This window comes from Neovison vison, chromosome 1 (genome assembly GCF_020171115.1).
Source record: "Neovison vison isolate M4711 chromosome 1, ASM_NN_V1, whole genome shotgun sequence".
In the NCBI taxonomy this organism is placed as follows: Eukaryota; Metazoa; Chordata; class Mammalia; order Carnivora; family Mustelidae; genus Neogale; species Neogale vison.
In genome coordinates, this window is record NC_058091.1 from 122,831,130 (window position 1) to 122,846,415 (window position 15,286).

Here is a 15,286-nt window from a genome sequence, read left to right on the forward strand (position 1 = left end):
TATCCGCCAGCGGCGCCCAGACTCTGTGGTCGCGGTTTGGAAATCTGCGCGGGAAGTGGGCAGCGGAGGGTGAAGCAGCGGTGGGCTGTGCCTTGGAGCTGCCCAATCGAGGTGCGCCATTCCGTGCGCTCACGGCAGCCTCCGATTACCGCCTCCCTCAATCAATTTCAAGCGCCCAGGAAAAGCCGCCCCTTTGAGCTGTTAAGGGGGCGGGGGCGAGGCTCTGGTTGGGCCTCTGGGTTGGGAGCTTCGTCAATCGTCACGCAGCGGGGCTGTGACAGGCAGCAGCAGGAGCCAATCAGCATATCGGCGCCCTCGGCCCGCGCTCCAGCGCCACCGGGTCGCGGCCGTTACTGGTGGCGCGCGCGCGGGTACTCAAAGTAGGTGAGTTCTGGGGGGCCTCGCCCACCGCTCATCGGAAGCCATCTTGGTTCTCTCGGAGGGCGGGAGGGGCGTGCCTTGGGTGCGACTGGGCGGAGGATAGTTGGAAGTTTGTTTCTCCGGATTGTAATATTCATCCTTCCTTGACGTCCCTCCCCGAATTTAGGTATGAAGACGGGGAGTCGTGGGACCTGGAACCTGGAGGGAGCCCCCCGGGGTGGAGATCAAAGATGGTGGCCCACTGGATTGGCGCCAAGGGCCCTGGGCTCCCGTTGAGTTCTCCATTCTTTAGGCCAGAGTTAGCACTATCCCCATGGACGCGGCCTAATTTCCCTGTCAACAGTTAACCTCTGCGGTGGCATCTTTCGGAGTGATTTCCACCCATACTGTGTTGACTTTTCATCACCTTTCATTTGTCCTTTCATCAGGAGGGCAGGGTTAATTTGACGTTTGGTTTGTGAAGAATGTATCCTGAGCTCTTTGAACAGTACCGGGTGCACAGTAGGTACTGTCTCTTTGAGAAGTACCAGGTGCACAGTAGGCACTGTCGAATGAATATGATGGGGCTAGTTCTGCTGGTCCGGTTCTCCAGAGGGTCTGTGAAGGCAGAAATAGAATTAATGGTTACAATATAGTGAGAAGGATTAGGGGAAGTACAAGTTCAATGACCAATGGGGACCATGTGGGTACACGAAGAACACTAGAAGGCAAGGAAAATTCCAGGAAAGTGACCTTTGAACTGAATCATAAACTATGGGTAAGAGTTGGACCAGAAAACTAGGAATGAAGGGCCAAGGAACTGGCTAAGGCATGCAGGTGTGGGGAACAACAGGAACAGGGTGTTCAGAAATTGGGAAGAAGGTCCATGCGGCTGAAACATAGGCTTTGGTATAGGGGAGCAGGACCTGAGGTTCAGATCATGGAGGGTCTTGCTAAGGAGTTGAGATTTTATTTTATCCCATGGGCATGGAAAGCCACCAAATATTAAAGAGACAGTATCTTGGTGATCTTGGGCAAGTTCCTTAACCCACCTATGTTTCAGTTGCTTAGCCTGATAAATGGAATATAATAATAGTAGTTTACAAGGTTCTTGTGAGGATTAAGGGAGTCTGTCATTGTAAAGTAACTAGAGCAGTGCTTCACAGATAGCAAACCTCTATGTATGTCAGCTGTTAGGATTCTTTGCAGCTTAGTTTGATCACACTGTGACGTTCTGGTAAAATATAAAAAGCCCGGGTTTTGCAGAAGCACATTTATTCCTGTCCTTTCCACCTACCTGCTGTGTTATCCTGAGCAAGTCATTTAATATTTTTAGCTTTGGTTTCCCAAATGCATGCCTCGTATGTCTATTATGCCTGACACATAACACAGTGCCCAGCACACAGCTGATGCTTGGCAAAGTTTAGCTCCCTTTAAAATGTTTTTTTCAAACTGTGGGTTCCAACCCAGTAGTGGATAGTGAAATCAGTTTAGCGGGTTGCAGATCAGCATTTAAACAATAGTGGATGGGGGGGGGGAATGAAAACTGGCAGTGTATTGTATACCATAAGGCTAAGCATTGTTTCTCACAATGTTTGTCTCTATACATAAGCACATGCATTTGTATAGTTTGTGTACTTGGGACCTTCTAATGTTTATTCCCTCTCCCATAATATTTATATTTATTATAGTCACAAATAGTTTTGAAATGTTTCAGAAAGGTAATAACAGGATGCTTGTCAGGAGGAGAAATGTCAACCATCACAACTCTCCAGATTTACCCCAGTTATCAGCCTCCTCTTTAAGGCTGTTTGTGTGGACCTGTGATAGAGATGATGATAATGCGTTTCCTTCCCAGGTCATGGAGGACACCCAGGCTATTAACTGGGATGTTGAAGAAGAGGAGGAGACAGAGAGACGCAGTGAATCCTTAGGGTGTAGCTTGGAGCCCGTAGGGCGATTGCATATCTTCAGTAGTGCCCATGGACCAGAAAAAGGTCAGAGATTATTGGATGCTAAAGTACTGGTATAGGCCTCTTATTTTTGTGGCCTCTTATTTTAGTTGGAGGGTTGTAAGAAGCTTATACATGTTTCAAGGAGATCTGAAAAAATGTTTCACTGGGAATTCAGAGGAGGGGCCTGATTGAATTGATTGTTTCAGGCAAGTACCCTGGGCTCAGTGGGCTCAGATCTACTTTGGTAGGAGAAGATGAAGAAATTCATGTGAAAATCCAGCATGGTCTGGAAATGGATGGTGGTGATAGTCACACAACAATGTGAATGTACTTAATGCCACTGAACTGTACACTTAAAAATGGTTAAATAGTAAATTTTTCATATATTTTACCACAACAGAAAAAATCCAATATGGATGGATAGGGTATTGACAATGAATAACGCATTGCTTATACTCTTCAATACTTAGGTCTTCTCCGGTCTTGTGTATGTATGTGTATGTCTGTGTAAGTAAAGTGACAAGTTTATTAAGTGAAGATATAAGGAAAAGCTTTGAAGAGTGAGGGGGTCCTGGAACCCCTGCGTAGCTCAGTGGGTTAAGCCTCTGCCTTCAGCTCAGGTCATGATCTCAGGGTCCTAGGATGGAGCCCTGTATCAGGCTCTCTGCTCGGTGGGGATCCTGCTTCCCCCTCTCTCTCTGTCTGCCTCTCTGCGTACTTGTGATCTCTCTGTGTCTCTGTCAAATGAATAAATAAAATCTTAAGAAAAAAAAAAAAAAAGTGAGGGAGTCCTGACAGGGTTGACTGTCTTTTGTTTTTCTTATGTGTGTGGGGATCTTGAGTTAGTAGTGGAGTACTTAACGGAATATTTTCCTGATAGCAGGCCAAGACTCAAGCTTTAACTTATCTGCCTCTTTAATTCTTAGATTTCCCCCTGTATCTCGGGAAGAATATGGTGGGCCGAATGCCTGATTGCTCTGTGACCCTACCCTTTTCATCCATCTCCAAACAACATGCAGTGATTGAAATTTTGGCCTGGGACAAAGCGCCTGTCCTCCAAGATTGTGGCAGTCTCAATGGTACTCAAGTCCTAAGGCCTCCTAAGGTCCTAAGCCCAGGGGTGAGTCACCGGCTGAGGGACCAGGAGTTGATTCTCTTTGCTGACTTGCCCTGCCAGTACCATCGCCTGAATGTCCCTCTGCCCTTTGTTTCCCGGGGCCCTCTAACTGTAGAAGAGACACCCAGGGTGCAGGGAGGAACTCAACCCCAGAGGCTCTTGTTGGCTGAGGACTCAGAGGAGGAAGTAGGTATGTCTGTGTATTGGGAGGGTGGGTGAGAAGATGGAGATGGTGAGTATAAAACAGTCAACTTACTCCTTTCTACTCTTGACAGATTCTCCTTCTGAAAGGTGTGTGATGAAAGGACCAAGGACCTCCCCTTTGGCAGCAGTAGTTCCAGAGAGGTGAGTGCCAAAGGGCCAGATACTTGAGTCTTCAAAAGGAGGAACCAGGGACTGTAGAATCCATCTGCAAGAGATGCTTATCATGAAAGTGGGGAATCGCACATACTCTTTCACTCAGATGAACTTGGATTGAGCACCTCTGATTGTGCCAAGTAGAGAACTAATTGCTGGAGAGAGGAAAGAAACCACCCACAAAAAACAAAAAACAGGGGTGCCTGGGTGGCTCAGTGGGTTAAGCCGCTGCCTTTGGCTCAGGTCATGATCTCAGGGTCCTGGGATCGAGTCCCGTATCGGGCTCTCTGCTCAGCAGGGAGCCTGCTTCCTCCTCTCTCTCTCTCTGACTGCCTCTCTGCCTACTTGTGATCTCTCTCTGTCAAATAAATAAAAAAACACAAAAAAACAAAACAACACAAAAAAAAGCTACTGCCTTGTGTCTGCTCTTATGGAGCTCATAGCTGAGCAGAGTATTCCTTCTTGGGAAACAGGTGCTATAGACTCTTTCCCTTCTCTTCCCTTTGCAGTGATGAAGAAGGACCTTCTCCTGCCCCAGATGGCCCTGGGCCACCATTTGCCTTCAACCTGGACAGTGACACAGATGAGGAAGAAAGTCAGCATCCAGCATCAGGAGAGGCCTTCTTAGCTGCCAGAAGAGGCTCCACTGCAGAGACAGAACAGCCTACAGCTGTGGCAACTGAAATCCAGCTTGAAAAGGATCAGTGTTCAGTGAAGGAGAGGAACAATGGCACAGAAGTTGAGAGGGAGGCAAGGAATGGGGTGGTCCCACTTGGGGCCACTCTGGCAAGAAACCAAACTGCTGAGGAGGACAGTGACACAGATATGGATGAGAGCAGGCCTGCTGAGGTCCACTGGGAAAGGGCTCAGCCTTCTGGCTTCACAGACAGTGATACTGATGTGGAAGAAGAAGGGATCCCTGCAACCCCAGCAGTAGTTCCTATGAAGAAGAGGCAAATCCTCCACGAAATTAGTACAAAGATTCCTCAGGCACCTGCTTTGGTACATCTGCAGGAGAGCCCAGCCAATAGTGATACAGATGTGGAAGAAAGTGAGTTTCAACTGGCAGTCCCTCCGGAGAGAAACCAAGCCTCCTTGGTGATTGACAGCAATACAGATGATGAGGAAGAAGTCTTAGCAGCACTCACTTTGGCACATCTGAAAGAGAGCCAAGCCGATACATGGAACAGAGGTACTGATGTGGAAGAGAGCAGGGCCCAACCTGTGGCTCTTCTGGAGCAAAACCAAACCTCCGCTGGGAGAGTCTCTGCTCCGAGAGACTCGGAGGAGGAGGGGCTCCCAATCGAAAAGAAAGCAATTGTTCCCAAGTGTGATATAGACAAGGCATATTCAGAAAAAAGGCAGTCTCCTCTCCGAGACTGTGATCTAGGGGTGGACGAAGATAAGAGCTCACTTGGGGCCCATCTGCAGAGAAGCCAAGCCTCTGCCACAGTGGACATCAACACACAAGTGGAGGAGAAAGCCCTATCAGGACCAGCCGTTACACTTGTGGAGAAGCATCAGGTGCCTATGGTATGGACAAATCAAACAAATGTGGAAGTAGAAGGGGGCCAAGCAAAGCTGCCTGTGATGCATCTAGAGAAAACCCAGCCTCTTCCCCCTGGGGACTGTGAGACAGATGCAGAAGAGGGCACATCCTTAGCAACCTCAGTGGTGGCAGATACAGGAAAGTGCCAGCTTCCAGCAGAAGGGGATGCTGGGATGGAATGGGCTGCAGCTGTTCTTGAGCAGGAGAGAGCTCTTGAGGCAAGGGCCCAGGGTGAATCCCTTGTGTCACAGGTGGAGCAGGATCTTCTCCCTGTTTCAAGGGAGAACCTTATAGATCTTGTGGTGGACACAGGCACTTCAGGGGAACCCATCCAGCCGCAGAGAGGGGGAGCCCAAACCCCCACAGAAAGGGAGAGGGAATTACATGTGGACAGGACCAAGGACTCCAGGGACAACCATTGTGGTAAGTGCTGGACTTCCTTCCTTAACTCCTTAAAGAAAGAATGCAAAAATAACAATAACAAATAAATAAATAAAAGAGTGCTTATAGGGTTTCCTAGTCTATTTGAGCTGCTATAACAGAATGCCATAGGCTGGCTGGTTTATAAACAACAGAAATTTTTTCTCATAGTTGTGAAGGCTGGGAAGTCCAAGATCGGAGTGCCAGTATAGTCATGTTCTGCTGAAGACTGCTTCCTCTTCATAGGCAGCTGTCTTACTGTGTCGTCACATGAAGGGGCACAAAGGGAATTCTGGGGTCTCTTTTACAAGGGTACTAGTCCCATTCATGTGGGTTCTACCCTCATGACCTAATTATCTCCCAAAGAACTTACCTCCTAATAAAGTCACATTGGAAATTAGGTTTCAACATATGAATTTGGCTGGGGATATAAACATTTGGTCCATTACAGAGGGCTTGGGGCTAGGGAGAAAATGGTAGAGAAAGAATAAGGAAGTGTCAGATAAGACTTTTTTTTTTTAAGGTTTTATTTATTTGTCAGAGAGAGAGCAGCAGGCAGAGGGAGAAGCAGGCTCCCAACAGGAGCAAGGAGCCCAACAGGGGGCTTGATCCCAGTACCCTGGGATCATGACCTGAGCCGAAGGCAGACAGTTAACTGACTGAGTCACCCAGGTATCCCCAGATAGGACTTTCTTTTATCTATCTTATATTTTCCCCTCTCAGATTCTGAAGACCTGGACCTACAGGCTACCCAGTGCTTTGTGGAGAGAGAGAATCAGAGCCCAGAAGGTGAGGACATCCATGTCATATGGATGTTGGCACAAGTGGGAGCTGGGAGCCCAGACTGGTGGTCCTTGAAGGTTGTGAATACTGGTGTGGGGAGGCCAGGAGGCCAGGAGTGGGAGCCCAGAGTTCTCTGGAGGAGCTATGCTTAAGCCAGCTTTTCTTGTCCAGCAGTCCAGAGCATGGAGGATGAAGCTACCCAGGCCTTCCTGGTTACTCTACCCCAAGACCCTGGCCCTTCCTGTTGCAGTTTCCAGGCCCCAGGTATAAGAAATTCTAGCCTTGGGACGCCTGGGTGGCTCAGTGGGTTAAGCCGCTGCCTTCGGCTCAGGTCATGATCTCAGGGTCCTGGGATTGAGTCCCACATCGGGCTCTCTGCTCAGCGGGGAGCCTGCTTCCTCCTCTCTCTCTGCCTGCCTCTCTGCCTACTTGTGATCTCTCTCTGTCAAATAAATAAATAAAATCTTTAAAAAAAAAAAAAAAAAGAAATTCTAGCCTTCATGCCCCTAACTTGGCATCATTGCTTTTCCCTCATGTTTCTTTCATAATCTTTGACTCTTCTGCTAATGTTTCTCCATCTCCCATCATTTTTAAAGAGGCTTCCATGAGAACTTCTACGCGCATGTGGGGTCTTGACTTAGACAAATATTAAATGTAGTAATTGTCCTCTTTATTCCAAGCCTTCCTTTAATAATCCACTTAGGTTTATTATTCATGAATTTTTTCTTTGAAAGACTTTATTTATTTATTTGAGAGAGAGAGAGAGATCGCGTGCGCGCACACCCACATGAATGGGGGAGAGGGGCAGAGGGAGAGGGAGAAGCAAACTCCCTGCTGAGCAGGGAGCCTGATGTGGGGCTTAGTTTCAGGACCTTGAGATCATGACCTGAGCTGGAGGCAGATGCTTAACTGACTGAGTCACCCGGGCACCCCTGTTATAAATTAATTTCTCTTACTCTTTTTTCAACCTATTAAATTTTCAATCTGCATTTCTCTCTCTTCTTTGACTCTTTACCTCCAGGTGCCCTGGATGAGCCATGGGAAGTCTTGGCAACACAGCCATTCTGTCCGAGAGAGTCTGAGGCCTCTGAGCCCCATCCCATTGCTGCCCATCTTGATGCCCATGGATCTTGCCCCTCTACACCCAGGACAACACCACAGGCCCAACATCCAGAGATCCCAGTTCATGAAGAGGCACTGGGGACTCAAGGCAGAGGGATGCAGACTGTGGAGAACGACATGGGTACACCAAGGGAAGAAGCAGAGGGGGTGACCTCTGAGAGAGGACTGTTGAACAGGGAAACCAAGAACCTGCCAGCAGAAGAGAGAGAAGATGTTATAGGAGAAGAAGAATTAACCAGAGGGAAACAGATGTTAGCTAGAGATAATCAGGGACAAGAGTCTGACCAAAAGGTAAAAAGTGCAAGTATTGAAAGGAATATGGAGAATTTAAACATAGAAATTGAGATACCCAGGGAAGTACAAGAGGAAGAGATAGGAAAGCAGACTCTTGCAAGAGAAGTATTTGAGAGAGAAGCAGAGAAACTAGTACTAGAGAGAGAAGATGAGCCAAGTGGATTAGGCATTGAGGTACCAGAAGAAAAACTGGAGAGCAGCCCGCAGAGAGGGGAAACAGAGAAAGGGAGCCAGGACCAGGAAGGGCAGGCCTCCCATCTAACACCAGAGCCTGGAGCAGGGACGGGAGACCATCAGGGACTCACTTCAACCCCAGGAGCTTCTGGGAACCAGTCAGATAGAGCCCCGATGAGCCCCAGGAGGCAGCAGAGAGGTAAGTGAAGGCAGAGGGAAACCCAAGATGTTACACAGCCCCTGTGCTAATCAACCCCTAAGTGTCTCCACTCTTAGACCTCAGCTCCACTTGCTTTTACTTTCTCTCTAGGCCACTGGACTTGCAAGATGCCACCTGCTGAGAAGGCCTCTGCGGTGAGAGCTGCTTTTTCTACCTCTTCACTGCCCCTTCACCTGACCTTGCTTTAGTCTATTCCTCCATCTTCCCGATTTTCTTCGGTTGTCACCACTCCTTAGTTGGCTTCTGTGCCTTTCATTTCAACCTGTCATTTTCCATATCTGTTTCCCAAGTTTTATCTCCCTCTGTCTGACTCAGAATGTCCATTTTTTCATGTCTTTTCCCTTTTTCCAACCATCCTTTTATTATCATCATCTATCTGTGGAGAACACTGCTGGCATGAGGAAAGGTCTGTGAGAATGAGGACTGCTCCCTCCCTAGGAAGTTCCCAGTCTCATGGAAGGGAGGTCATAGATAAGTGAAATGCCAGGAACACACTCTAACCATAAACAAGTATATATTTTTTTTAAAGATTTTATTAATTTATTTGACAGAGAGATTACAAGTAGGCAGAGAGGCAGGCAGAGAGAGAGAGAGGAGGAAGCAGGCTCCCTGCTGAGCAGAGAGCCGGATGCGGGACTTGATCCCGGGACTCGAGATCATGACCTGAGCCGAAGGCAGCGGCTTAACCCACTGAGCCACCCAGGTGCCCCCATAAACAAGTATTAAGAACATATCCAAGTACTGTCTCTCTTCTCTCTGCCTCTTCTTCACTCACTTGCTTCTGTTTCTCCTCAGGGTGATCAGGAATCTGCAGATGCTTGTCTGCCTCCTGCAGTGCCTGAAGCCTCAGCCCTCCACCACAACTCCCTCCTCTCTCAGAGTCAAAAACATCCTGTGCCCCAGCCCTTCCATTCTCCCTCTCCATCTTCTTTAGAGCCCATTCCCAGAACCAGACAAAATGGGAATCAGGAAGTTCCAGAGACTACCTTGTCCTCAGACATGGAGCCTCTCCACTCAAAATCCAAAGTCAGGCTCCGAGGGTCCTCCCGGAAGACACCCTCTGCAGTTTCTTCTTTAGCCCTTGAACCACACTCTACCATCCGCACAGACCAGCCCCTCAGTCCTGAGCTCACATCTCGGGTCACTCGGGGCAGGACACGTAGGTCCTCTGTCATGACCCCTGAACTAGTTGTCCCCACAGCCCCTGAGCTCCAGACTTCCACCTCCAAAGACCAGCCTGTCATCCCTGAGTCAACATTGCAGGTCACTCGGGGTAGAACACATAGGTTTTCTGTCAAGATCCCTGAACTTGTTGTTCCTATAGTCCCTGCAGTCCAGCCTTCCACCTCCAAGGAGCAGCCTGCCGCTACTGAGCTCATATCTCAGAGCAGAACCCATAAATCTGTCAAGACCCCTGAACCAGTTGTCTCCACAGCCACTCCGGGCAGGGCGCATAGGTCTTCTGACAAGACTCCCAAAACAGTTATCCCCACAGCCCCTGAGCTCCAGCCTTCTATTTCCAAAGACCAGCCTGTCACCCCTGAGCGCACATCTAGGGTCACTTGGGGCCGTACACGTAGGTCCTCTATCAAGACTCCTGAACCAACTGTCCCCACAGTCCCTGAAGTCCAGCCTTCCACCTCCAAAGACCAGCCTGTCATCACTGAGCCCACATCTGGGGCCCCTCACAGAAGGACACATAGGTCTTCTGGTAAGACCCCTGAGCCACATGTACCAACAGCTCCTAAAGTCCAGCCTTCTATTTCCAAAGACCAGCCTGTCACCCCTGAGCCCACATCTAAGGTCACTTGGGGCAGGACACGTAGATCCTCTGTCAAGACTCCTAAACCAACTGTCCCCACAGCCCCTGAAGTCCAGCCTTCCACCTCCAAAGACCAGCCTGTCATCACTGAGCCCACATCTGGGGCCCCTCACAGAAGGACACATAGGTCTTCTGGCAAGACCCCTGAGCCAGTTATCCCAATAGCTCCTGAAGTCCAGCCTTCCATCCCCACAGACCAGCCTGTCATCCCCAAACCCACATCTCAGGGCAGGACACCCAGGTCTTCTATCAAGACCCCTGAGCCAATTGTCCCGACAGCCCCTGAACCCCAGCTTACCACCCCTGGAGGCCAGCCTGTCACCCCCAAACGTACATCTCGGGGCAGGACACCTAGATCTAGCAAGACCCCTAAATCAATTGTCTCTACAGTCCCTGAGCTCCAGGCTTCCACCCCCACAGACCAGCCTGTCACCCCTAAACTCCTATCTCTGGCCACTCGGGGCAGGACACAAAGGTCCTCTATCAAGAACTCTGAGCCAGTTGCCCCCACGACCCCTGAACTCCAGCCTTCCCTCTCCACAGATCAGCCTGTCACTTCTGAGCCCACATCTCGGGCCACTCGGGGCAGGACACATAGGTCCTTTGTCAAGATCCCCCAACCAACTGAGCTCAGAGCCCCTGACCTTGAATCTCTCACCCCCACAGATCAGCTGGTCACCCCTAAGGCTCAGGGTTGTCAGGGTAAGACACTCAGGTCTTCTGGAATAAGTGCTGGGCCAGTTTTTACCACCCCTGAATTCCAGTCTCCTGTCCCCACAGACCAGCCTCTTCCCCCTGAGCCCATCTCTCAAGCCAATTGCAGCAGGAAGCTGAGGGCCACTAGGAAATATGGGTCCCTCACAGCTCCCATTGTCTGTGAGCCGTATTCTGCACTTCCTGAACCTAAGTCTCGGTCCTCAAGGAACCAGAGACAAGGGCCAGTGAGAGTAGTTGAATCCCTCAGGACCACACCCAAGCCTGCCTTAGCCCAGCTTCCTGAGGCCCCCACTCATGCTACCCAGATCCAAAAGGTAGAGGGAGCAGGCAGATCAGAGTTCACCCCAGAGCCCCTGCCTAAAGCCTCTCAGAGCTGCAAGAGGCCTTTGGCTACTGTAGATTCACCCCCACTTCAAAAACGGCTCCAAAGAGGGGAAGTCACCCAGAAGACAGTGTTCCTCAAGGAAGAGGAAGAAGATCCAATGGAGAGGCCAAGGAAGGAGGAGGTAGGGAGAGTGCTGGGCCTATGAAGCTAGGAAAGGGCTTAGAGACTCAGAAACTCCCAGCAAGATCTTTCTCAATCTCAGGATGTAGTGGCTCCAGGACCAGGCAAGAGAAAGAGGGACCAAGCAGAGGAGGAGCCCAAGGGACTACCAAGCCGCAGCCTTCGACGCACCAAACCTAACCAAGAGTCCACAGCCCCCAAAGTAGGAGAAAAAAGGCATGGGGCTTGGTGGGAGAGAGACAAGGGAGGATGGGAGGAGACCTTAGGGGTTTGGAGACAGGCGCAGATGGTACGGGTTGCTGTGACCAGCTCAGGATAACCCCCTCCACAGGTACTTTTCACAGGAGTGGTGGATGCCCGTGGAGAGCGGGCAGTGCTGGCCCTGGGGGGTAGTCTGGCCAGCTCAGTGGCAGAGGCTTCCCACCTAGTGACTGATCGAGTCCGACGCACAGTCAAGTTCCTCTGTGCCCTGGGGCGGGGGATCCCCATCCTCTCCTTGGACTGGCTGCACCAGGTGAGAGTCTAAGAGAGGACATACCATCAGAGGTAACTGATGGCAGAAGAGCTGGGTGGTGGGCTGGGCTGAGCTTGTGTGCTCACTGCTACTGTCCTTAGTCCCGCAAAGCTGGTTGCTTCTTGCCCCCGGATGAATATGTGGTGACTGATCCTGAGCAGGAGAAGAACTTCGGCTTCAGCCTTCGAGATGCCCTGAGCCGGGCTCGGGAACGAAGGTTGCTGGAGGTAAGAGGCTATCTTCTGCCCTGTGCTTCAGCCTTCCCTCCAGAGGCTCCCCAGCTATTCACTGCCTGTCAGGGCAAACATTTATGGCCTCCACCATTTTCTTCCTCTTAGGGCTATGAGATCCACGTGACCCCAGGAGTCCAGCCCCCACCACCTCAGATGGGAGAGATCATCAGCTGCTGTGGAGGCACTGTACTACCCAGCATGCCCCGGTCCTATAAGGTATGAGTGCTATGTTCTGGATCTGGTGAGGTGGCAGTTAAAGAGGTGGCTGGGGGGCGCCTGGGTGGCTTAGTGGGTTGGGCCTCTACCTTCGGCCTGGGTCCTGGGATCAAGCCCCGCATTGGGCTCTCTGTTTGGTAGGGGGCCTGCTTCCCCCCTACCTCTGCCTGCCTCTCTGCCTACTTGTGATCTCTGTCAAATAAATAAATAAAATATTTTTTAAAAATAAAAAATAGGGGCGCCTGGGTGACTCAGTGGGTTAAAGCCTCTGCCTTCGGCTCAGGTCATGATCTCAGGGTCCTGGGATCGAGCCCCGCATCGGGCTCTCTGCTCAAGCAGGGAGCCTGCTTCCTCCTCTCTCTCTCTCTGCCTGCCTCTCTGCCTACTTGTGATCTCTGTCTGTCAAATAAATAAATAAATAAATCTTTAAAAAAATAAAAAATAAAAAATAAAGCAAGTAAAGAGGTGGCTAGAATGGGAAAAGGTTGGAGAACCAAACATGGACAGGAACACAAGAAGTGAGAGGGTGAAGGGAAGCTCTGTAGTATGTAAAGGGATAGGAATGAAGAAGTCTGCTGATTCCAAGTGGATTTATTTATTTTTATTTTTATTTTTTTAAGATTTTATTTATTTATATGATAGAGAGAGAGATCACAAGTAAGCAGAGAGGCAGGCAGAGAGAGGGGGAAGCAGGCTCCCTGCTGAGCAGAGAGCCCTATGCAGGGCTTGATCCCAGGACCCTGAGATCATGACCTGGGCCAAAGGCAGAGGCTCAACCCACTGAGCCACCCAGGTGCCCCCCCGAGTGGATTTATTTTTATTTTATATTTAAAAATTTTTTAAATATATGCAAAGGGAGAGAAAACCTCTATTATCAGTGAACCTCCCATATATCAATCACTGAGATTTAACAAGGTAGTTTAGACTTGCTACATTTTCTCCATTTATCATTTTGTTCTTTGCTAAATTATTTTTTTAAAAGATTTTATTTATTTATTTATTTATTTGACAGAGATCACAAGTAGGCAGAGAGGCAAGGCAGAGAGAGGGGAAGCAGGCTCCCCGCTAAGCAGAGAGCCCGATGTAGGGCTCGACCATCCCAGGACCCTGAGATCATGACCTGAGCAGAAGGCAGAGGCTTTAACCCACTGAGCCACCCAGGCGCCCCTGCTAAATTATTTTAAAGAAACTGCAAACTTCATATTATTTCTCTCTATATACTTAAAGTATACTTTCTGAGATACCATGCACTTTGTTTTCTCTTTTCTTTTCTTTCTTTTTTTTTTTTTTTACATAATCACAACGCCATTATTGATCCATAACAAAATTAACAATAGTTTCTTGGTCATTTTCTTATATTCCATTAGCCAGATCTCACCAGTTGGCCAAAAATGTCTCTTTAAAATTCAAGTCAGGATTCAAACAAGACCCATGTATTGCCACAGTTGCATATCTCTTGATTCTCTTTTACTCTAGAAAAGATCTTCCCCAACCCACCTAGCCTTTTTTTTATTCCATTGACTTCCTACAGAAACCAGGTCAGTTGTTCTTTAGAATGTCTGAGTCTGGGTTTTTCTGTTTGCTCCTTTGTTGTGTAATTTATGTTGTTCTTTTACATTTCCTGTAAACTATTAAATTTAAAAAGATTGAATAAGTCCAGGTTTAGCTTTTCTGGCAAGAGTACTTCTAGCAAGTATGCTTCATACCAGAGGTCTATTTCAGTGATGCTGAAACTGATTAGTAGATTCTGAACCTACTTCTAGGATTCTTTTTCACTCCTGACTTTGTCTTTGCTCTGTCTTTCCCCAGCCTCAGAGAGTTGTGATTACATGCTCCCAGGACTTCCCTCGATGCTCTGTTCCATTTCGGGTTGGGCTGCCCATCCTCTCACCTGAGTTCCTGCTGACAGGAGTGCTGAAGCAGGAAGCCAAGCCAGAGGCCTTCATCCTCTCCGCTTTGGAAATGTCATCCTCCTGAAAACGTCACCACAGTACTCTTTTCCCTCCTAGACCAGTAAATAAAGTGTTAGAAAATATTTGGAAGAAAGAACCTAGGGTTTTAGACAGGTTTTGTATATACTGACCTGATTTGTCTTGGAACATGGGTGGGGCTGAAAAGGTTTACGGGTAACCAAAAAGATAGGGAGATTTAGAGCCACAGATTTCTTAAATAACCACTTAAGAGTTGGGTAATCCCATACTCATCTCTTAAGTGGCTACCCTTAGCAGGACTGATGTACTTAGTGCTATGAGGAACACACAGTGTCCTGCCTCCTGTTTGGAAACAAACCATTTCTCTTCCTCTTTTACTGGGATTCTTACTCATCTTCTGAAAGATAGTGAAAAGAATTTTAGTGTCAAGAACTTAAAGGGATGCTTGGAGTGGGTAATTTAAGGTTGGAATTAGGGAACGCTCTAAAATATTTTTCTTTCTTCTCACTCGATCTTGTTAGAAGCGTTCTTTAGCTTTGACTTTGAGCAAATTGCTACATTTTTCTGGTCTGCTTTTCCAGTATTTATAAAAATTAGAGCTTAGGTTTAACCTCTGATAAATAAATATTCACTCTGTGCCTTATGGTGTAGTGCAGTTTCTTTTAACATACCTGAAATTTAAATTTTACTTATTTTATTTTTAAAGTAAGCTCTGTACCCAAAATGGGGCTCGAACTCACAATCCTAAGATCAAGAGTCTCACGCTCCACCAACTGAGCCAGCCAGGTGTCCCTTAAATTTAAATTTTAAAAGTTGGTTGATTACAATGATGGGGAGAAATTGGAACCTTTATTATACATTGCTTCTAGGAATATAAATGGTTCAGCTGCTGTGGTAAGTAGTCTGACAGTTTCCCAAAAAATTAGACCTAGAATTCCCAAATGACCCAGTAACTCCATTAGTAGGTATATATGCAAAAGAATTAAAACTTGTGTTC

At 48.3% G+C, this 15,286-nt stretch overlaps 1 protein-coding gene across 6 annotated transcripts; it reads left to right on the forward strand.

The window, feature by feature from the left end:
* Positions 1–307: 307 nt before the first annotated feature.
* On the forward strand, positions 308–14,932 carry MDC1 (mediator of DNA damage checkpoint 1). 6 transcript variants are annotated; one of them, XM_044257329.1, is made up of 16 exons: positions 426–547; positions 2,219–2,357; positions 3,242–3,622; positions 3,708–3,777; positions 4,299–5,761; positions 6,482–6,547; positions 6,713–6,805; positions 7,563–8,330; positions 8,442–8,485; positions 9,147–10,054; positions 10,301–11,396; positions 11,478–11,597; positions 11,727–11,909; positions 12,011–12,136; positions 12,248–12,358; positions 14,168–14,932. In XM_044257329.1, exons 2-16 carry the CDS (start codon positions 2,222–2,224, stop codon positions 14,333–14,335), a joined length of 5,733 nt encoding a protein of 1,910 aa, XP_044113264.1. In that variant the 5' UTR covers positions 426–547; positions 2,219–2,221; the 3' UTR covers positions 14,336–14,932. The 6 variants fall into 6 exon arrangements, with proteins under 6 accessions (XP_044113236.1, XP_044113274.1, XP_044113264.1 ...); XM_044257301.1 differs by lacking the exon at positions 426–547 and adding an exon at positions 308–384 and having other exon boundaries at positions 9,147–11,396; XM_044257295.1 differs by having other exon boundaries at positions 427–547; positions 9,147–11,396.
* The last annotated feature ends 354 nt before the right edge of the window (positions 14,933–15,286 follow it).